We start from the raw sequence: 23,299 nt of genomic DNA, 5'->3' as shown, positions 1-23,299 counted from the left end.
ACCAAGACGCAGGACTTTGGAGATGGGGGAATAGCATCTTTAAAATAACGGCTGCCCTTCAAATTTCTGCATCTTCCTTTGTCAGAAAAAGCCCTTCTTTTACATAGTGCCTCTAAGAAACCAAAGGACCTTCTAATGTAGTCACATTATGCGACTGTATCTGAGTATACATCTGCATTTCAGTTTCCCAGGCTCTAGGATTTGGGTAAGTTTCCCGGTTGTCGGTTTGATTAGGAAAATGTGTGGTATTGGGAGTAATCTGATCCGCTAGGCTTCACCAGGGAACGAGTCTACCAACTCCAGGTTGTACTCTCCCATGTGCTTAGTACAGTGCTCTATACAAAGTCAGCACTCATTAAATAGCACTGATTGAATCACTTCAACTTTTTTAGAAAACAAATTTCCCAGTGATATTCAGATTAATTGAATTTCCTGAGTGCCCCCAAATGACTTGGAACCCACTTAAGAAACTTAGGACACAAAAATAGCAGAACCTTGTGCTAAACTCTCAAAGAAAAGCATAGTAGGCCTTAGCGACAAGGTAATTTTTTCCTCTGACGTTTAAGTGCCGGGGAACAGGGCCACTTATTCTGCAAGGACAAAAATTGTGCCTCTTTGGAAGTTGAAGAAATTGAGGCTATATTTCCTTTTGGCCTCAGCTGACTTTCTTTTCTCAGTCAATCAAGGCTATTTATTAAGCACATAACTGTGCTTAATACTGTGAACTCTTCTCACCTTCAAAGCCTTATCAAAATCCCAGCTCCCCCCCAAGAGGTCTTTCCCAGCTAAACCCTCATTTCCTCCACTTTCTCTCCCTGATTCATCTTCTCACTTGGATTGGTGTGTCAGCCCCACCGCACTTAGGTATCTGTAACTATTTATATTAATGTCTGTCTCCCCCTTCAGACTTGTGGGCAGGGAACATGTCCACCACCTCTGTAATAATAATAATAATGATAAAAATGATGGTATTTGTTAAGCGCTTACTATGTGCAAAGCACTGTTCTAAGCTCTGGGGGGGATACAAGGTGCTCAGGTTGTCCCATGTGGGGCTCACAGTGTTAATCCCCATTAACTGAGGCACAGAGAAGTTAAGTGACTTGCCCAAAGTCACACAGTTGGCAGAGTCTCTGTACTTTTCCAGGTGCTTAGTACAGCGCTGTGCACACAGTAAGTGCTCAAATATGATTGTGCAGTTGTATATTGTAGTAAAAACGTAGATAATATTCACTGCCTGAAAAGGTTTTGGAGTTTTTCTTTAAAGTAGTATGCTGAGGCAAAACAATTTGGCATTAGCTATTCACAGTTCTTTTGGGGCCTGTTAAGTACGGTAATTTTTGATCGTTTGTAGAATTTTACATTGTGAAAACTGTTCATCCTTGGAAGAGATGTGAACTTGAGTTGACTGTCGCAAAAAAAGTTGTACGTTGATCACAGACCTGTTCTGATATATTTAATTACAATTTATCTGTGATGGGTATTCATTCACCCTCACTTGCAGTACCCAGAAAAAAGTACAGAAATCAGTCAGTCAGTGGTATGTGAGTGCGTACTCTGTGCAGATCACGGTCCTAGGCGCTTGGGAGAGTACCGTAAAACAGAATCAGCAGACGTGTTCTGCCCATGAGGGAGCTGAAAAGGTGTTTTGTTTTTTTTCCGATTGTGAGCCCCAGAGGCACAGGGGTAATGAGTCTTTTAGACTGTGAGCCCACTGCTGGGTAGGGACTGTCTCTATATGTTACCAACTTGTACTTCCCAAGCGCTTAGTACAGTGCTCTGCACACAGTAAGCGCTCAATAAGTACGATTGATGATGATGTGATACCCACCTACGTGTTCTCTCCCAGCACTTAGTACAATGATCTGCACACAGTAATCACTTAATAAATACAATTTCTAAAATAACTGCACTTTATTAAGTGGGAGGCCCTTTGTCCTTGGGATCCTACCTTTCTAGCGGCAGGTAGCAGTTGGTTCTCAAACCAGTTTGGGGTTTTGAAAAAGGCAGTGAAGTTCAGTTAGTGTAATTCTGTTTGGCTTGTCTTGCCCTGTATTAAGCTCTTAAAGGACCCCAGTGAAACTTGGGTCTTAATTGTCTGTTCCAAGCCTTTAGAGAGAGATTTAACGGAAGCCTTGGAAAACTTGGTCTTTGTGCTGTTCTGAGAAATTCAAATGCCTTAGTATCTCCTTATTTGCAATATTTAAAAGTCTTAATGAGAGATGACCTTTTTATATATTTTGTATCTACAGCAGCACTTGACATGGTAAGTGTTTTAATAGGTATCATTACAATGATTAATTTTAGGTAAAATTATAATTACACATCAATAAAATGACATTTTACCCCAAATTCACATTTTAATGATATTAAGCATCTTAATGAAGTCAAGCACCGGTTTAGTTACAAGATAATCAGATTGGACATAGTCCTCACTGTGGCTTTCTGTCTAATTAGGAGGGAGTAGGATTTCATCCCCATTTTACAAATGAGGAAACTGAGGTACAGAGAATCGATAAAGTTAAGTACTTAACAGAGATTCTTGAGGAAGGGGGAGATGTGGACTGAATGATGATTTTTTTTAATGATCCGGTCAGTAGAGTAAAGTATGGCCTAGAGTGGGGAGAGAAAGGAGAAAGGGAAGTCAGCGAAGAGGTTGCAGTAGTAAAGGCAGGTTAAAAGTGCTTGGATCAGTGTAGTAGATTGAATGGAGAGGAAAGGGCAAATTTTAGCAGTGTTGTTAAGGTAGAACCTACAAGATGTGATTGATGACAGATGGAATATGTGGGTTGCGGGAGAGAGATGTGTCTAGGATAATGCCGAAGTTACCGGTTTGGGAGACAGGGAGGCTAGTGGAGTTGTCTACACGGATGGGAAAGATGGAGGGCAGCCGTACAGCATACTACTACTGTGTACTGTACTTATTCGATGATAGCCGGCACTGCAAATGCGAAATGCCCTGGGCAGTAAGAAATGCTAAAGATCAGAGTTGTAAAAAGCCACTTGCCCAAAGCAATCAATGATTTCTACTCTGTGAGCTGATAAGCGTTTTAAGTTTATTTGCAAGGGTACTATAAATTATTGGGCAGGTAGTGGATGATCCTAAATTTTGGATTAGCTGGGGCAATCCCATTCCTTTGGCTTATGCTAAGCATCCCAGTTGGTGGCTGACAGACACAGGTATGCCAAAATTGGGACTGCGGTGGAGACAGGATTCCTGGTTTTCGTTTCTGACCTTGAGGGGCCCTACTGGGGAACTGTTCACAGAGTGAATGCCTGGAGGGGAACTAGGTTTTTCTGGGATCAAAGTGGGATGGAGGAGTCTCCCTACTTTTCTCTAGCTACCATCTCCAGGCAGGTAGCATTCTTCCCCCAGGTGTTTGGGGCTGCAGAGGTCTTATTGCATATCCTGGAGTGGATTTGAGGGGACTCTGGATTTCACCCCAGTTTGGGAACTGGAGACAACACCACCTGGCTTTCCTGCTGTCAGGAATTCCCTGCACCAAAGCTCCAGGAAATCTTCATAAACTTATGCCATCTTTGTAATTTTGCTTTCCTCTACCCTAATAGTGTTATTTGTTACAGATCAAAGCTTGTGCACAACTTGCTGCTCCTAATTATCGTGATTAGGGATGCAGTTGCACTAGAGCATTATTTTATGTATTTATTTTTGCCATTCCCAATTGGTCTTTCAGGTAGTAGGCCCTAAGAATTATTTGTGAAGCAAATTCATCGGCTCTGTATGTATGCACGGTGCCAGAATTAGACTGATTTGGAATTTTGAAAGACAGTAAGGTTAAAACATTGCCTTTGATCTACATCATACTTTTTGCAAAATGAAACTGCGTCATTCCTCTATATAGGAAAGAGGGGTATAAGTGATAAGTATTATAATCAAATTCTCAGATTACTTAACTATTATCCTAACACTCCGGCTTTCACATTTTAAAATGAAATTCTATTAAGATGCTCATTCTTCCCAACTAATTTTTGGCCTTTTTTTTCCTTTGGAAGTGCATTAATAGTGATTGGGATTGTATAGCACTCTTTAATGATCATCTAGAGTTCTAAATTTATGTATTTGACACATTTTACTTTATATAGTCAGGCAGTAGCATTTACTTGGTTTAGTCTTTTCACACACAAAAAAGTAGCACTGTCTTGGATTTTTGTAGGAATATTTTGGGGATTGAATTTGAATGTTTTTAAAGGAGGCATGAAGGTGGTTGAAAATTTTACATGGCAGTTTTTGTCACTTGTAATTTAGTTGACCAAATAATTGGGTGAAACACCAGGCTCTTTTGGAGTGAAGGTTGGCTTATTTCCCTGGTGGTAGTTTTACTACTTTTAAAACTCTGATCATTTAGATTTTGTTTGATCATTCTTTTGGTCCCTTTTTTTAAACTAGTGAAGAAGGCATGTTAGGCAGAATACTTATTCACGTTACTTGCTTAGCATTTTTTAGACAGTGTTCCCAACCTTCCTTCACGCCCTTCATCATTGCCCATTTCCACTGTATATAATAATAATAATAATACTGATGATGATGATAATGGTATTTAAGTGCTTACCGTGTGCCACCCACCCATGCCCATCATCCCCATCAGCTGTTCCGTACATTTAACTCCCTTCTCAGGCCCCCGTTCCTCCCCCTCCTCCATCCTTTACCCCCAACGATCTGGCCTCCTACTTCATTAGTAAAATTAACTCCATCAAGTCTGAGCTCCCCAAAGTCACCCCTCCCCCTTCTCCATCCGCCCCGCTCTCAACCCTCTCTGCTGCTCTCCCATGCTTCCCAGCAGTATCTTCAGATTCATTCATTCATTCAATCGTATTTATTGAGTGCTTACTGTTTGCAGAGCACTGTACTAAGCGCTTGGGAAGTACAAGTTGGCAACATATAGAGACGGTCCCTAGCCAACAACTGGCTCAGAGTTTAGAAGGGGGAGATCTCTTCCCTCCTCTCAAGTGCTACTGCATCCACCTGTGCTTCAGACCCCATTCCCCCTCATCTTATGAAAACTCTCACCCCTTCCCTCCTCCCTTCCATAACTTCCATCTTCAACCGCTCACTCTCCACTGGTTCCTTCCTCTCTGCCTTCAAACACACCCATGTCTCCCCCATCCTAAAAAAAAACCCTCTCTTGACCCCACCTCCCTTTCTAGTTATCGCCCTATCTCCTTCCTACCCTTCCTTTCCAAACTCCTAGAACGAGTTGTCTACACTCACTGCCTCAAATTCCTCAACGCCGACTCTCCCCTTGACCGTCTCCAATCTAGCTTCCATCCCCTTCACTCCACCGAAACTGCCCTCTCAAAGGTCACCAATGACCTCCTTCTTACCAAATCCAACGGCTCCTACTCTATCCAAATCCCCTTCGAACTCTCAGCTGCCTCTGACACTGGATCACCTCCTTCTCCTCAACGCACTATCCAACCTTGGCTACACAGACTCCGTCCTCTCCTTGTTCCCCTCTTATCTCTCATGCCGTTCATTCTCAGTCTCCTTTGTGGGCTTCTCCTTCCTCTCCCATCCCCTTACTGTAGGGGTTCTTCAAGGGTCAGTTCTTGGTCCCCTTCCGTTCTCTGTCTACACTCACTCCCTTGGTGAACTCATTTGCTCCCACGGCTTCAACTATCATCTCTACGCTGATGACACCCAAATCTACATCTCTGCCCCTGCTCTCTCTCCCTCCCTCCAGGCTCGTATCTCCTCCTGCCTTCAGGACATCTCCAGCTGGATGTCTGCCCGCCATCTAAAACTCAGTATGTCCAAGACTGAACTCCTTATCTTCCCTCCAAAACCCTGTCCTCTCCCTGACTTTCCCGTCACTGTAGACGGCACTACCATCCTTCCCGTCTCACAAGCCTGCAACCTTGGTGTCATCCTCGACTCCGCTCTCTCATTCACCCCTCACATCCAGTCCGTCACCAAAACCTGCCGGTCTCACCTCCGCAACATCGCCAAGATCCTCCCTTTCCTCTCCATCCAAACCGCTCCCTCGCTGGTTCAATCTCTCATCCTATCCTGACTGGATTACTGCATCAGCCTCCTCTCTACTCTCCCATCCTCCTGTCTCTCCCCACTTCAGTCTATGCTTCACTCTGCTGCCTGGATTATCTTTGTGCAGAAACGCTCGGGGAATGTCCCTCCCCTCCTCAAAAATTTCCAGTGGCTGCTTGTCAACCTACGAATCAAGCAAAAACTCCTCACTCTCGGCTTCAAGGCTGTCCATCACCTCGCCCCTTACTACTTCACCTCCCTTCTCTCCTTCTACAGCCCAGCCCACGCCCTCCACACCTCTGCCGCTCACCTCCTCAGTGTGCCTCGTTCTCGCCAGTCTCGCCATCGACCCCTGGCCCACGTCCTCACCCTGGCCTGGAACGCCCTCCCTGCACACATCTGCCAAGCTAGCTGTCTTCTTCCCTTCAAAGCCCTACTGAGAGCTCACCTCCTCCAGGAGGCCTTCCCAGACTGAGCCCCCCTTTTCCTCTCCCACAGCACTTGTGTATATTTGTACAGATTTATTACTCTATTTTACTTGTACATATTTACTATTCTATTTATTTTGTTAATGATGTGCATATAGCTATAATTCTATTTGTTCTGATGATTTTGACACCTGTCTACATGTTTTGTTTTTGTTTTGTTTTGTTGTCTGTCTCCCCCTTCTAGACTGTGAGCCCGTTGTCGGTTAGGGACCGTCTGTTTATGTTGTCGACTTGTACTTCCCAAGCGCTCTGATCTGCACACAGTAAGCGCTCAGTAAATACGATTGAATGAATGAATGAATGCTATGCACTGTTCTGAGCGCTGGGGTAGATGCAAGGTAATCAGGTTGTCCCACATGGTGCTCACAGTCTTAATCCCTATTTTACAAATGAGGTAATTGAGCCACAGAAAAGTTAAGTGACTTGCCCAAGGTCACATAGCAGACAAGTGGCAGAGCTGGGATTAGAACTCACGTCCTCTGACTCCCAAGCCTGTGTTCTTGCCACTAGGCCATGCTGCTTATTCACTTGTTCATTCAGTCGTATTTATTGAGCGCTTACTGTGTGCAGAGCACTGTACTAAGCGCTTGCGAAGTACAAGTCGGCAACATATAGAGGCGGTCCCTACCCAACAGTGGGCTCACAGTCTAGAAGTGTCTAGAAGCTTATTAAAGTGTGTCATTGTAGGGATGGACAAATACATTTTCTGCCAAAATCCTAGAGATCAGTTCTACAGAAGGTCAGAACCCTGGATGTCTTTGTGTTTGTTTTAGGGTAAAGGAAGTAGTTTAGGTTGGCTATCTGCCATTTTTCACTCAGGGAAGAACCAGAGGAAATGGTCTTGGTTGCACTACAAAGGAATTGACTTTGATACAAGGTTGGCTGTAGGTTAAGATAGGGGAAAGAGATTTCTGACAATGTAATTAAACAGTGGAAGAAGTTATCAAGTGAAGTTGTGGAATTTCCTCCAGAGGCTTTTTTAAAACTGAGAAATATTTTGATCCTCAACTGAAGATCTTTTTTAGTGGGGGCTAGACTGGGGGAAAGAAATATTCCTCCCTAAAATTGAAAGGGTGAAGTTCAAAAATATTGCTGGATAAATTTCTCTGATCCAGTGAAGAATTGACATAATTTGCCCCTTCAGTGGTCTCGGCACCAGGAATGAGCAACTCTGTTCCGTCCATAGTTAAAGTTGGGTTCAGTCAGAGCTTCAGGTTGGTTAGGGGAACTCCCTTAGGATGGTTTGCTGGACTGGGATTTTGTCTTGGGTTCCAAAAGCCAGAGGAGCTGGTGCTTACTGCTGGCGCCTTTTCAGGGCTACAGTCAATAATGACTTGAGGGTTGAAGGTACACCACTCGGCTTTAGAGGACTGACAGATTTTCTGTTAAATAGTCAGTGACTAAGTCTGTTATGCCTGCCAGCCATCTTGCAGTGAATGGTGCTGGCTGTATGAAGTACCGGATGAAAGAGGGTGCTGGTTCAGCCAACTCCTTACCACTCTGGAATACTTAATACATGTCCCCTTGCTGATGTTATTGTGCTTCTCCCCACCCCACCCCCTCCTTAATCTCCCCCAACCTTAAACTAAAGACCTACATAAATAGCCAGCCTCATTATTTTGGGGTGTCTATTGCCAGTGGCAGCTGCACCCTTTGGAAGAATTCTTGATATATGAGCAACGCTTTTTCTGACGACATTGTTCACCCTTTTGGGGGGAAAGGCTGAACATTGTGGAGGACATTTCTTGCACATTTCTTTCATTTAATGCACATGAGGATAAAAATCTCACAGACAGCAGGTTTGTTTTAGAAAGAACAGATTTGTGACTGAACTTCCCCCACCTGGATTTCCACAAATCAAATCAACTCAGGACCACAGCAGTGCTCAAGGGAAGCCAGCTGGATACAGCAGCTTGTTAGTTTTGGGTTCCTGAAGTGCCCGTAGACTTTTCCCATAGATAGACATGGCCTAGTGAAAGAGCACAGGCCTGGGCGTCAGGAAACGCGGGTTCTAATCCCGGCTCCACCCCTTGCCCCCTGTGTGATCGTGGGACAGATCATTTAACTTCTCAGTGGCCCAGTTGCCTCTTCTGTCATATGGGGATTAAATCCTCTCTCCTTCTGAGACTGTGGCAACTTGATTATTTTGTCTCTACCCCAGTGCTTAGAACGGTATTTGACACAGAGTAAGTGCTTAACTAATACCATTAAAAAATACAATGGGAGACTGGTTACCCCAACAGCATTGGACACCTTCACACCTACCAATTGATCACTGTCCTTTCTCTTTAATCCCACCGCGATCTCTTTAATAATAATAATAATAATAGCTTTTGTTAAGCGCTTACTATGTGCCAAGCACTGTTCTAAGCGCTGGAGGGGGGGAATACAGAGTAATCAGGTTGTCCCACATGGGGCTCACAGTCTTAATCCCCATTTTACAGATGGGGTAACTGAGGCCCAGTGAAGTGACTTGCCCAAAGTCGCACAGCTGACAAGTGGCATAGTCACGATTTGAACCCATGTCCTCTGACTCCAAAGCCCATGCTCTTTTCCACTGAGCCACGCTGCTTCTCTAATCCACTCACCAATCCACCAAAATCTGGTAGTAGTAGTATTCCTTTTAACTACCATTCAGTTCAGTGAGAATTGTAGTGTGTGTTAGGGAAAGCAGCAAGTAATTTGAAATTAGAAAACGCATGTTTTTATGCAGTGCCTCCAGCACCCCTCCCCCTGCCTCCAAATAAATGCCTACTGCTTTAAAAAGATGGTGAAGATATTTAAATGACATGTTCTCTTTGTGTGTGGGAGGGGTGAGCAGAAAGGTATTGTCTATATAGTTTTGTGAATATGTATTTAATTAGATGCTTGTAAAGTAGGTGCAAAAAACTTCATTATATTTGTGGGTTTTCTTGGTTTTGCTTTGTTTCCCTTTTCTTGGCCTGGGTATTTTTTTTTTAGGCTTAGCTATGTAATGGGAAGGCTGGAACACCTTTGTGGAGAAATAGTGGTGACAAAATCGTACAGCAATTGATTGCCTCTCATTTTAAATGAAAAGAGTATAGAGCTGAGATGTTCAGGCTTCAGGTTCCCAGGATTTATGTTTTTCCAGCTTCATACTAGCAGGATCTACCAATGGCATGTGAGAAGGGAGGAGTGAGTGAGAAGAGTGACAGGGAATTCTTAGATTCAGAGCACCTTTGCTAAAATATGATTTAATGGGCTAAAGGAAAAAGGAAAATGGAATAAAATAAATCTTTATGCCAATTTTAAACTGCAAATATATCACAGAATCAAGCAAACAAAAGCAAATACCAGGCAAACTAACCAGCATAAAAATCACCTAAGCCAGGCCATTATTTTTAAGACTATCATTGTTTTTATAACAAAATACTGAATACTTCTACCCTCAGAAGAGACCTATTCTCTTCTTGGTTAGACAGACAGGTACTTTGTATTCTGTCCCTTTTTTTCCTTCTCTTTTTATTTTCAAGTGTGCTCTTACTGCTGGTCTCATGGCTTTCCATTAGTGTGCCCCCACCTGATGCCTCTTTTTGCTAGGGTTAGAGTTTCTAAGCAACCCTGTGGAGAAAGAAAGAAAGGGGCAAAAGAGTGGGTCATTAAGTTTTTGAGAGAGGGTGAATGGAGGTGGATTTGTGGCCAGAGAGGAACTTCTAATCCTCCTAAGCCTCCTGATCAAGACTACTCACCAGCTTCTTGGGTGGGGCGGGAGGGAGAGGAAGGGTCCAAAACCCACCAACCTGTATAGTGTGGTGGGAAAAGAACCAAAGCCCGATAAGGAGCAAGGCCTAGTAGAAAGAGCACAGGCCTGGGAGTCCGAGGACTTGGGTTCTAATCCTGACTCCATCACTTGCCTGCTCTGTGACCTTGGACAAGTCACTTCCCTGTGCCTCAGGTTTCTGATCTGTAAAATGGGGATTAAAGAACTGTTCTTCCTCCTACTTATATAGTGAGACCATGCCTCCTTTCTGATCTCGCATCCTCCTGTCTCTCCCTGCTTCAGTCTATACTTCACTCTGCTGCCCGGATTATCTTTGTACAGAAACGCTCGGGGCGTGTCACTCCCCTCCTCAAAAATCTCCAGTGGCTGCCTGTCACTCTTCGAATCAAGCAAAAACTCCCCACTCTCGGCTTCAAAGCTCGCCATCACCTCGCCCCTTCCTACTGCACCTCCCTTCTCTCCTTCTACAGCCCAGCCCGCACACTCCGCTCCTCTGCCGCTAACCTCCTCACCGGTGCCTCGTTCTCGCCTGTCCTGCTGTCGACCCCTGGCTCACGTCCTACCTCTGGCCTGGAATGCCCTCCCTCCACACATCCGCCAAACTAGCTCTCTTCCTCCTTTCAAAGCCCTACTGAGAACTCACTTCCTCCAGGAGGCCTTCCCAGACTGAGCCCCCCCCCTTTTTTCCTCTCCTCCCTCTCCTCCCCTCGTCATCGCCCCCTCCATCCCTCTACCCTACTCCCTTCCCCTCCCCACAGCACTTGTGTATATTTGTACGTATTTATTTCTCTATTTTATTAATGATGTGTATATAGCTATAATTCTATTTACTCCATCAGAATAAATAGAATTATAGCTATATTTACCCCAGCACTTAGAACATTGCTTGGCACATAGTAAGCGCTTAACAAATGCCATCATTATTATTATTATCTAATATTTCCTGTTTTCATTTCTAAATAACAAAGGTGGTCCTTGTTTTAACTATGCTCACTCTGCAAACTCTCTACAATGTCATTCAAGGTTAGTATTACAGTGAAACCCGTGTTTACCCTGAGTTTATGCAAATCTTCATCATTATTCTAAGTTTGAACTGCATTCTTCAGTATCATTAGCAGCAGGATTTATTGAATGTCTGCAGTGGGTAGAACACTACTAAGTGACTAAGTGCTTTGGCATGTGTAGTCTTTGCCGTCAAGTAGCAGATAGTCTAAGAAGGGGAAACCAGCAGATAGAAAATTGGTAATCGGTAGAATAGTAAGAACAAGAAGCAGCGTGGCTCAGTGGAAAGAGCCTGAGCTTGGGAGTCAGAGGTCATGGGCTTTAATCCCGGCTCCACCGCTTGTCAGCTGTGTGACCCTGGGCAAGTCACTTGGCTTCTCTGTGCCTCAGTTACCTCATCTGTAAAATGAGGATTAAGACTGTGAGCCCCACATGGGACAACCTGATAATCTTACGTCCTCCCCAGTGTTTAGAACAGTGCTTTGCGCATAGTAAGCACTTAATAAATGCCATTATTATTAAGAACAGATGATAGAAAGTGAGTAATCAAGTAAGATAAACAAATGCTATACATGTGAATAATGGAATGGCATGACCAGGAAAGTGGGGATTACTTGGGGGATGTCTCTTGGCATTTTTGGAGGGCTTTAACGGTGAGGAGAAATGTGGTTGGGCAAAGTTGAATAATAATAATGGCATTTGTTAAGCATTTACTATGTGCCAAGCACTGTTCTAAGTGCTGGGGGAGATAGAAAGTAATCAGGTTGTCCCACGTGGGGCTCACAGTCTTAATCCCCATTTTACAGATGAGGTAGCTGAGGCAAAGAGAAGTGCAGTGCCTTGCCCAAAGTTACACAGCTGACAAGTGTTGGAGCTGAGATTAGAACCCATGACCTCTGACTCCCAAGCCTGTGCTCTTTCCACTGAGCCATGCTGCTTCTCATTCCATTTAGAAGGAAGGAGGCACAACTGATGGACTGGATATGGGAGAGTCAAGAGGAAAGTGGTAGTTAATTTGGGAGGAGTGACTCCTGCAACCTGGGATATGGTGGAAGAAGAGTGGGCCAGAAAGGAGACAACTGGTAGATAGAGCCTTGAAACGAGCACTTAGTTTTTGTTTTATACAGAAATTAATGGGGTACCATTGGGACTTCATCCGTTCTCTGCTTTCTAAATGTCTAACTTCTAGGCCTGATCTGTGGATAACTCAGTTTAAAAATAGCAGAGGTGGTGGTGGGGATTAATTAAGCCTTTTCATTGGGTCAAGAGCTGTCACCTCCAGGGTTACCCTGAACTGGCTGTGGATATCCCTGGGGTTAAAAATAGGTTTCGTGGGATGGGGGATAGGGGGGAAGATAGCTGGGCCGGGCTGGAGGCTGCATAATATATAGGTTCAACCTGAATCTTCAAGAACTATCTTTAACCTAAGAACCAAAGAGCCTAATCAGGTCTGTTTTGTGGACTTTTTTTTTTTCCTGGAAGGGGACTTAGGAATGGATCAGTGAAGGAGTGGTTGGTTGTCACAGAGTGACTAACAACTAGTTTTCTGCCATAATTATGATACAACTTCCTAGTGTGAAGAATTTTACTGTTCCTTGGCAGTATCAAGATCCTGTCCCCAGTTTCTTAAAAGGCTGGGTGAGGAAGGGAACCCACGGAAGTGAGGAGTGCTGTTACCCTCACCAAAGCACAGGCACTGCAGAGCTGCAGGTGAGCAGTGTTAGGTGCCAGGAGCAAGAGGCAGAAATCTGCAGCACCTGGAGGTCTCCATACTGAGTACTAGCCCGGCCTAACCATGTACAGCTTCCAAGATCAGATGAAATCGGGCACATCCAGAGTGGCGAGGGTGTAGGTGGCACATTGCCAGTTGCCCCCTTCCTCCTGCGACCCTGCAGCACCTCAGCCTGGTGGCTCTGATCTTCCCATCAAGTGGCCGGACACAAGGACCCGTCACAGCTGGCCTCTCCTCCGTCTCGCTTCATTTACCTGGAGTCCCTGTAGTAGCCTTCCTGCCTGCCCTCTCCAGCCTTTACTACCTGCTCTCTTGCTGCTTCGTAACTTGCTCTCTGCCTTCAGACCCCATCTCTCCTTACCAGTCCCTGCCCTCACCTGGTAGGATCACCCCCTCAGCCACCCTTGTATTATAATTTAACTATAATGGATTTATTTTTCCGGGGCGGGGTGGAGAATTCTTACGGCCCTGGGCTGCAGCCCCTAAAACTCCGCATTAATCTGCCCTGGAGATGATAGCCAGCTATTGCCACTCAAAGACTGCCCAGGTACTTCCAAGAGATATGGGAGATTTCAGTGGTAATAACAGCAAGTGAAAGTCTGGGACTTGTTCCTCAGCATAGGAGGGAGAATTGGGAGACCAGGACATAATCCCTTGGGAATAAGGGGCCTATAGCTGGAATACTGCTTGGTGTAGCAGGTGTGGTAGGAGTTGCTGACCCCTCGTCTGATTTTTAAAAAATAAAAGCATCTGGAGGCCTTCCTCTCTCATTTGAAATAGCAGGACTTTATTTTTTGTGAATACCTGATGAGATGAAATATTTAACTTTTTTAAAAAAAAACTTTAGAGCATATGATTCTTCCCTCCCCCACTTTGCCCTCCCCAATTGCCACTTCATTTCCCTGTCACCTAAGCACTTGGGTACTTTTTTCTCCCCCCATCTACTTAGGTAGATAATCTTTATTCCTTCCTCCTAGCTGCAATTTATTTTAGTATCTACTTCCCTTCATTAGTGTCTGCTCTTAATTCTGTTGAACTCTCCCAAGGGTTTAGTTCATTGCTCTGCACAATGTAAGTGATCAATAAATAGTATTAATTGATTTCTCCATCCCTCATTTTTGTGTTTTTTCCTCGATAGGAGACTTGAACTGATGTTTTTAGAGGCTAATCCATAGTGATGTTATTGTGCATAGCAACCTTGTATATAGTTTCCCGGAAATATAAGAGTAAGACTATAGATTTAAAAATATTAGATGGAATATTGTGAGATGGGGAAAACGGTTTGTTATTAGCATTGGCTTTGGCTTTAACTTGGTCTAAGTCAGCAAATAGCTTTTACTCTTGAAACCATTTATTTTCTCGTACTGGTTTGTTACTTAAATACATACTTATTTTAGTAAAGCGCTACCATATTTTGCTTCCACCGTATTTTATAGTGCCTTTTATCAGTTTCTCAAAATGCTAGGCAACATTAACCCATTATTTTCAATAAGGCCGGGATTAAGATTGACCAATACAAGCTGATTAACTGGGTGCTGTTGCAGGTGAACCCTTCAGTTCCCATTGTGCAGGGCAGGTGTGCTGTCCGAGTGGCCAGTGAGCCTAAGCTAGTGTTTCTGGTACTCCCTGTAAAAGCTGGAAGGTTTTTGACATGGATGCACCCCCGCATCAGCTGTTAGGTTAGCTTGCTCGGGCCAAGAGATACCTGCCCTTTGGGGTGAAGGTTGGAGGTTGTATACAGTGGTCCTAGTGGTTTGCCCAAGACAAGGAATCTCTGTGAAAGGCATTTTCAATTATCCGTCCTTCTTGCTTTCCTGGTTTACTGCCTACCCCAGTGTCAGTGCCGTTGAGTGCTGGGTGGTGACAACTGCGAATTGCTTTTCTGCAAAATGAATTCGTGAGTTTTATGTGTTTTTGTGGTGTAATTTTGAGTATTTGAAAAGCACCTTTAACACTGACTTGGTCCTTGCTTTTTTTAAAAAAAAAAATTTGTATTCGATGTTACAAACTTTCAGAACTTGATTCGATTTGACCAGTTTGTTCTAACTGGAGTCTTCAGTTGAGTAAGTGAATCAATTGAAAGCAATCGATCCCTCTTTATAGTCACATACTGGGCGTAACCTCCTCCAATAAAACTCTACATTTTTTAAACTTCCTCTGTGTCACCTCATATAAAGAACTAAAAGAACTTAACTTGATCTTCAAAATCAATTCTTACAGTGGCTTGTTTTGCAGGGAGGTTCAAAAAACCTTGTACCACCCCAGTGGGTAAGAAAAAAGCAGCTGCTGCATGCCTTTACTAAACCTTAGGGAGTCTGTGGCAGCTGCTGCCAGGACTGCGGTTTTGATCTTTGGACTCTGAGCCACAAGGAGCCTGAAATTCTGCTCCTCTATCCTCCATACCCTACTGTTGGTTTTTTTGTTAGTTTTTAGTTTGTGTATCTGTCCATATCTTTATCTTATTTGGTTTCATTTCTCTTTATGTGTGTCTGTCACCCACCCCCTCTCCCCACACCGCAGCTTTTATTTTTAGATTATGAACCCACTGAGGATCAGAGAGACCATTTCTGATTTTCACCTAGTATATTCTTTTTTGACACTTAGTACAGTGCCTTGCAAACCGTAAACACTTAATAGCTACCATTGGTACAACTACAACAAAGCATTTAACATTTTTGCCGGTGAAATGTGAAACCAGGAATTGAACATGTACAGTGGGGACGGTAGAGGGTTTTGATATGCTATATTGACTATTTGGGGTGATTGTCTCTATTATTTGGATTTACCTGGATTACCTGTATATTGGTTTAAAAAAATCCACAAAATAAAATCCCTCTTCACAAATATTTAAGCCCCCAGCGCTTAGAACAGTGCTTTGCACATAGTAAGTGCTTAACAAATACCATCACTGTTATAAGGCAAGTGCCTGCCTGAAATTGACTTCAACCTGGCTTCTAGACTTGGGTTTCAAGAGGATTCTTATTCCAGACCATGTAAATAGTAGTATATGTTACCTAATATGTACTGCTTCTTGACTATGAATTTGCCAGTATCAAACTCACTTTTAAGGGGGTAACTTGTAAGCTTAATGTTGAATTTATTGCGAGGCTCTTCCAGACCCTTAATTGAATTTGGAACACTTAAGGTAATGTTTATGAAATGAATTTCATTTTTGCTTAGATCTCAGATTTGAAAGATCAAAAATTGTTGGCTTGAAAATAGAATGAAAAGAATGACTCCCTGACTCTTACATTGCAAAGGCTTTTGTACATTTTTTCTAAAGTACTAAGTGTGTATACTGGCAAGATTTTGAAATTAGTGGGGAAAAAAATTACTTAGCTATTGGAAAAAAAATTACTTAGCTATTGGAAAAAAAATTACTTAGCTGTTGGGCCAAAAATTGTCAGTGCAGCGTGCATGACTACAATACCTTTAACTTCCTAGCTGAAGGGCACCATTTGGAACCGATCAGACCTCGGCTTGTGTACATCAAGCTGAAATGACTTTAGCACTCCAGTGTGAGCATGAGTCAGATAGCATTTGAGTTTAATTGGACAGGTCACATGGGGTAAATTAACTTTAACCAAAAATAACAAAAAGAATTGGCCCTTTAGGAAGAGCACAAGTTAAGATGCATAAACAAAATTTCAGAGCAGGACTAAAGCTTGCTGGGAGAAGTGCTTGTACATGGAAGAATAAGTAGAAAGTCATTGGAATGAAATACTGAAGATATTTGAAGGTTATTAATTTTTTGATTACTGGATTTGGATCATTTCATGTTTAGTGTTATTAAATTTTTGGTTTGTGTTTTTTGTTTTTGTTGAGGTCTTTTTTTTTTTCTAATAAATGTCATGGATCTCATGGCTCCTGATTCCAAATGCTAGTGGTTTGGTGGTTGAAGCTTAGGCACATCTTTGTTGACTGAAATTTTGCTTTTCTTCCTGTCGTGTTAATATTCTCTCTTCTTCCCATTTCTTCCCCTGATGGAGAAGGTGGATGGAGCTGTTACAGGCAGTCCTTTAAGTAGTTGGTGGGGTCTCTTGAGGGAGAATACAGAGCATGAGCTATGTTATGCTAGGGAGAAACTGGGGACTTTAAGGTGTCCAGCCTAGAAAATCTCCATATCTGCTCATAAACCAAGTAATCCTCAAGTAATTCAGCCCCCTTGATAGTAGAGAACTGGTGGTCTTTTACAGATCAGTTTATCAAACTTTTAACGCCGGTCTTTAATGCAAACTTATAGCTAGGTCCAAAACTATCTGCTCTAAATGTTTCTTGTGTTTTACCTGTCTGTCAAATATGCAGTGGACCTTTCCAGTGGCTAATGTTAAAGTGATGGGATGCTTGATGATAGGGATTATAAGTAACCTGAAGAGCTGAACCAGTTGTTTGGATCAGTGGTTTAATTTTAATTAAAATCCTCTTGGTCCAGAGCCTAATTCTTTCAGATCCCTTATCACTTAACCCCGGGGAAGTTCAATCCACGGAAGTCCTAGTAAATATATCTGGCCACTAAGTGTGTTGAACTTCTTCTATAATATATCTTTGAAAAGTACATTGTTTTGAAAAAATAAACGTGGTGACTGGTTAATTATAACCCATTATTTTTTACTTGTGGGTGATTAGGAGTGCAACAATATTTGTTGGCTGGAGGGAATTTAATATAGCAAGCAGAGTGCATTTCTTCATGGGAATTTTTTTTTAGTCTCTTCTGGATACTTTTTTTTTGAGGAAAAATAAAAGATTGAATTTTCACTTTCTTGGATGTGACTAATTCTTTTATGTGCCTTCCAATTGGCTTCAGAAGCTCCTCCTTTTTATTTAATAAAAAAATAATTGTGGGGATTCCGGAGTTTATTATATGCCAACCACTGCAGTGCAGTCAGATCATACACTATCTGTGCCCCACATGGGACTCATAATGTAAGTGGGGAGGAAGAACAGATATTTAGTCCCCTATTTTACAGCGTGGTGAATTGGGGCAGAGAAGAATTAAGTGACATACCCAAGATCACACAGCAGGCCAGTGGTTGAGGCAGGATTAGAACCCAGGTCTCCTGACTCCCGGGCCTATGCACTCTGTTGCTTCCCACTTGACATGCTCCTCTTTATTCTGTTATTATTCTCTTATTTAATGGAAAAGCAGGTTAATTTTTCATTTGTGGATGGTATTTTTATCAAGGTAAAGCTTTTTCTGCTGTGAGGTGGTAATATTCTGCAGTTCTACATTGATCTAAACTACCCAGCTAATGAAATACAAAATGTATAGACCTTTAGATAGTATATGTCAAGGCCTCTTAAAATTGATCATTATGTCCTTTGGCGTGACCTTTCTTGGGTTCAGGTGAGGTTTGGTGGCATCAAGCCCAGCCATGCGAAGCCTCCAACTTACCCTTGATCAAGTTTCACTCTTTTACCTGTGTCTGTAAATGATTTTTAATGTCTGTATCCTCCATTAGATTATAAGCTTCCACCTCCACTAGAATGTAAGCTTCCTCAGGGCAGGGTTCACCCCCAAAAGGAGGATCTTCTGAAGCCGATCGGAAGCCACATGGAAGAATACAACCTGATATCAAAAGTGATGTGCTTGCGTGACTCTAAGCTTGTTTTTCAGCCCTAAAATACTAAGTTGTACCCAGAAATACCAACAGGGAATTCCCCGTTGTTCAAGCCAATAAGTCAGGTACACTGTCAGGTCCCACAATTGCCATCTCAAAAGTGATGTGCTTGCGTGGCTCTAAGCTTGTTTTTCAGCCCTAAAATACTAAGTTGTACCCAGAGATACCAACAGGGAATTCCCCGTTGTTCAGGCCAAGTCAGGAACACTGTCAGGTTCCACAGTTGCCATCACATTTGCTTGTCCTCTAGACTGTCAGCTCATTGCAGGCATGCAGGCAATACAACGGGGTATTGCACTCTCCCGAGTGTTTAGTACAGTGCTGTGTACATAGCGCTCAATAAAAACCATTGATGGTGATGATTTGCTTTGTGCCAGTATACGTGTTTTGTGATGAAGTGTTTAATGCTTATGGTTCCTGTACTTCACATTTCTGTTGGCTGATCTATGTAATATGTCTAAACTGTCACATTACCAAATCACAGCTTTTCCCTTCATGCTTTAAATAATGAGGTTCACTTATTACATATATATTATATGGCCTGCTTTCCAGAGAGAGGTGTAACAGCTGGCAATCCAGGCCTTATCTTGATCTGATTTCAGCCCATACCCTACCCACTTCTGGCACCAGACAGCGGTGTTCAAGTGGAACCAGAAGTATCGGGGGACTCATTTCTGGGATATGGTGTGATGAGTGGGTAATTGTCCAGTGAGGTGCAGAGAGGTGTCCCAGCTACTGTGCTGAGGCACGCCCCCACCCAGCCCCCGCAACACCTTCTTCCTCCAGCTGCAGACTCCTCAAAATGGGGGGCTGAAATTGAGTTCCATCTGAACCCCGTCTGCCCCTACTGGGTTCAACTTTGTGGCCACCTAACCCATCTCCAGGGACTTATGAACCACAGGTTGGGCCGGGCTGCTTGAAGGCAGTGGGTGGTGTGGACTTGCTTTTCTGTCCATTTAAATAAAAATTAGGGTGAGTGTAATCACTCAATTTATTAGGATGTATCCTCTTTAAAAATAAAAAAAAACCCATTAAAATGGTTCTGTAGAATTTGATGCTAAACAGTGACACTCTCAAACCTATTTTAGCAAATAAGGGATTCCTTAAGTTATTGCTGAGTACCACCACTGGGTTTCAGTATGCATCTATTACTTTTAAACTTAAAAAAATTCCCTCTTGGTTACCAGTGTGTGCTTCTGACCTGCCACAGGAAAGGTTCCCGTAAGAATTAATATATGAAATGCTGAGAGATCAGTTTGTATAGAAGGATAAAAATGAAGTTTTTCAAGCATATTGTATGGCTTAAAAATTAAGCTTCAAATAGCTCATTTATTCCCATTTAAATCATTCATTCATTCAATCATATTTATTGAGTGCAGAGCACTGTACTAAGCACCTGGGAAGTACAAGTTGGCAACATATAGAGGCAGTCCCTACCCAACAACGGGCCCACAGTCTAGAAGGGGGAGACAGACAACAAAACAAAACATGTGGACAGGTGTCAAGTCCTGAGAATAAATAAAATTAAAGCTAAATGCACATCATTAACAAAATAAATAGAATAGTAAATATGTACAAGTAAAATAAATGGAGTAATAAAACTGTACAAACATATAGACAGGTGCTTGTGGGGAGGGGAAGGAGGTAGGGTGGTGGGATGGGGAGGAGGAGAGGAAAAAGGGGGCTTAGTCTGGGAAGGCCTCTTGGAGGAGGTGAGCTCTCATTAGGGCTTTGAAGGGAGGAAGAGGGCTAGCTTGGCGGATGTGCGGAGGGAGGGCATTCCAGGCCAGGGGGAGGACGTGGGCCGGGGGTCGACGGAGGGACAGGCGAGAACAAGGTACAGTGAGGAGGTTAGCGGCAGAGGATCGGAGGGTGCGGGGTGGGCTGTAGAAGGAGAGAAGGGAGGAGAAGTAGGAGGGGGCGAGGTGATGGAGAGCCTTGAAGCTGAGAGTGAGGAGTTATTTTTTGATGACAGGCAGCCACTGGGGATTTTTGAGGAGGGGAGTAGTAGCGGTCACAGACACAGCAAGCATGCATCTCTATAAACCCAGGAGGTTGCACAGCAATTTACCTTGTAGTAGACCAGTCTCCTGTAGGGTGAGGAGCAGCAGTGACAATCACTTGTATAGATGATATCTCCGACTCCAAGAAGTCCTCCAGGTTTAGAAGATAAAACAACTCACACTGACAGGAAAAACTTGGCTCAGCAAGAGGCCTTCTTGGATCCCCTTTCCGCAGCTCCCACTCGCAGAGAACTGAAACACTATTCAAGGTTTAAACTACTGACTTAGAGTAGGTAAAAAAAAAAAAAAAGCCAACTTAAAATTATTAGAAGACTTTGGTTTATGTACCTGTAGTTAAACTTGCTTTTAGGATAGACGAGCAGTGGATTTAAACAATAGTGAAATCATTTTCACATGATACTTTGAAAAATAAATCCTAAAATGTATGTGTAATTACTCTGTTTCCACCTCCCTCCCCCTTCAGGTCACTCCAAGAGCTGAGACCCCTGTAAACAGTGTCAGTAACAGTTTGGAAAATGCACTACATACATCAGCACATTCCATTGAAGAGTCATTACCTAAGAGACCTTCAGGAAAACACTCCAAAGGTGAGTCCCAGCTGGCTTTGCAAAAATGCGTTCACTCCGTTAAGGAAAAAGGCAGTTTTTATTTTATCAAGGAAGACAATAATTTTAATGATATGTAATTGGCGATGACATCTCTGATGGACAAATTGATGACCACATATAATTCCCATGTTTACACACACAGTCTGCATATTATCTTCCTTGGCACTTCTGCAGTACTGTTGCTTCTGGCCCTTCTCAACATTCTCTCCCCCCAACCCCAATATACCCACAATAGCTCACCTTTCTCCCACTCTCGTAGCTCATACACCTTTCTTCTCTGCCCACCATATTCTTGGACATGTACATACCCACACTCACCTCTCCCAGAAATAAATATTTGAAAAGCTTTAGTTTTTGCTCTCCAAAGGATGTTCAGACCAACTATCTACAGAAACAGCACTAATTCCTCTCACATTTGAATGAGAAGCTTGGGGAACACCTAAGACTGGAGAATGGCCAGTTCAGTGGTGGGATAATCCTTACTGCTTTTTTACAGGCACCCAAAAATGAACTACCATTTTGGAAACTGAAGCTAATACCTGATGGAACTTATTTCCTTCATGAAAATATGTGTTAATGGAACTTACTCCTCCAAGGAAATATGTGTTAGTGCTTGGCAAGGGCCCATTCCATTCTTGACCCAGAGTCTTGGCCAGGCCCAGCCTCACCTGCTGGGTGGATGTGAAGTTTTGTGGGTGCTCTTGGGGAGGACCTCCTCCCTCCAGCTAGTAATGGGCATTTGTGGCCTCTACCAACTCCATCCATGCCGTGCTATGAGAGGATTATGGACATCTGTTCCTAGCGGTTTATCTGTTGTGAACAGATGTCCTATTTTTAGTGTGGATAATTGAAAGCCTTTGTATACTGGAAATGCCTTAAAAATCAATGTACTTTTCTTCCATCATGTGAGTTTAGTCCATTTTATTAAGTTTAAACTACTCTTTCCTGCTTGCTCCCTCCACTGGCATGGAGACCATTTATCCTTCTGTTTATCTGAAAGGCAAACTCATTTGCTTCTGATTATCATGTAATATTAATACCCTGCACATGTGGATGCTTGTCTTGGACCTTGTTTGTAAAAAGTCGTGATGTTCATGTTCTATAGCAATTTACAATCTAAAATGGACAGTATTGATTAAAAGAAGATCTGAGGCTCAAATTCACTGTATATGCTTGATTATTTTTGGTAACTGCATTGTTTATCCTCATCAGTATTTGAGTGCCTGCCCTGTGCACAGTCCTAAACTAGGTAGTAATAGCAGTAGTAACATTTACTGAGCACCCACTGTACTTTAGAAGTACGAAGCAACTAAGCAACTTATTTTCCCTCCATAAGGAACTTTAATAGAAGAGACAGGCATAAAAATAGTTAGAGAGCAGTCAGTACACATAATGTAATATATGAGTAAACACAGATACATGAGCACTGAAATGAGTGTAAGTTCATAATGTTGATGACTGATATTTAAGCGCTGTGTATTAGGCACTGGGGTAGACACAAGATAATCAGGTGGGACACAGTCTATCCCACATGGGGCTTACAATTCATGAGGGAGAACAAGTATAGAATCCCCATTTTACAGATGAGATAACTGAGGCACAGAGATGTTCAGTGGTTTGCCCAAGATCACGTGGCAGGGAAGTGGTAGAACCAGGATTACAGCCCAGGTCTGTGATGAGTTTTTATGGCTTTAGATGCTAGGAATTAATTGGGGAAGGCATTTTTGAGAATGTGGGCTTTCATAGGACTTTGAGTATGGGTAACAATATTGCCTATCTGATTTGCAGAGAGAGGGAACAACCTGGTAATAGCTTGAGCCTAGGACAGAAGCAGGAGAGCTGAGTGTGAAGTACAGTTAGATTAACATGGAAGGAATAAAGAGTGCAAGTTGCAGAGTAGTGGGTGAAGAGAATGTGGGGTGAGTTGGTGGAGAGTCTTGAAACCAACTGTGGTGAATTTATGTCGATACGGAGGAACATGAAGGACCTGTGGAGGGTTTTGAAGAGTTGAAAGATGTGTGCCGAGCAACATTTCCGGAAAAAGAAGCAGCGTGTAGCATAGTCTTGGAGGAGGGAGAAGCAGG

At 43.0% G+C, this 23,299-nt stretch overlaps 1 protein-coding gene across 2 annotated transcripts in view; it reads left to right on the top strand.

Moving 5' to 3' along the window:
* Positions 1-23,299, top strand: part of ZCCHC14 (zinc finger CCHC-type containing 14) — a 76,197-nt gene that overhangs the window by 7,791 nt on the left and 45,107 nt on the right. For both annotated transcript variants that reach the window (XM_038753834.1, XM_038753833.1), the window contains exon 2: positions 21,071-21,194. In XM_038753834.1, coding sequence (XP_038609762.1) covers positions 21,071-21,194 — 124 coding nt within the window. The remainder of the gene's footprint in view (positions 1-21,070; positions 21,195-23,299) is intronic.

The sequence above is a fragment of the Tachyglossus aculeatus genome, chromosome 11 (genome assembly GCF_015852505.1).
Source record: "Tachyglossus aculeatus isolate mTacAcu1 chromosome 11, mTacAcu1.pri, whole genome shotgun sequence".
In the NCBI taxonomy this organism is placed as follows: Eukaryota; Metazoa; Chordata; class Mammalia; order Monotremata; family Tachyglossidae; genus Tachyglossus; species Tachyglossus aculeatus.
This window is presented reverse-complemented; position numbering and strand designations above follow the sequence as displayed.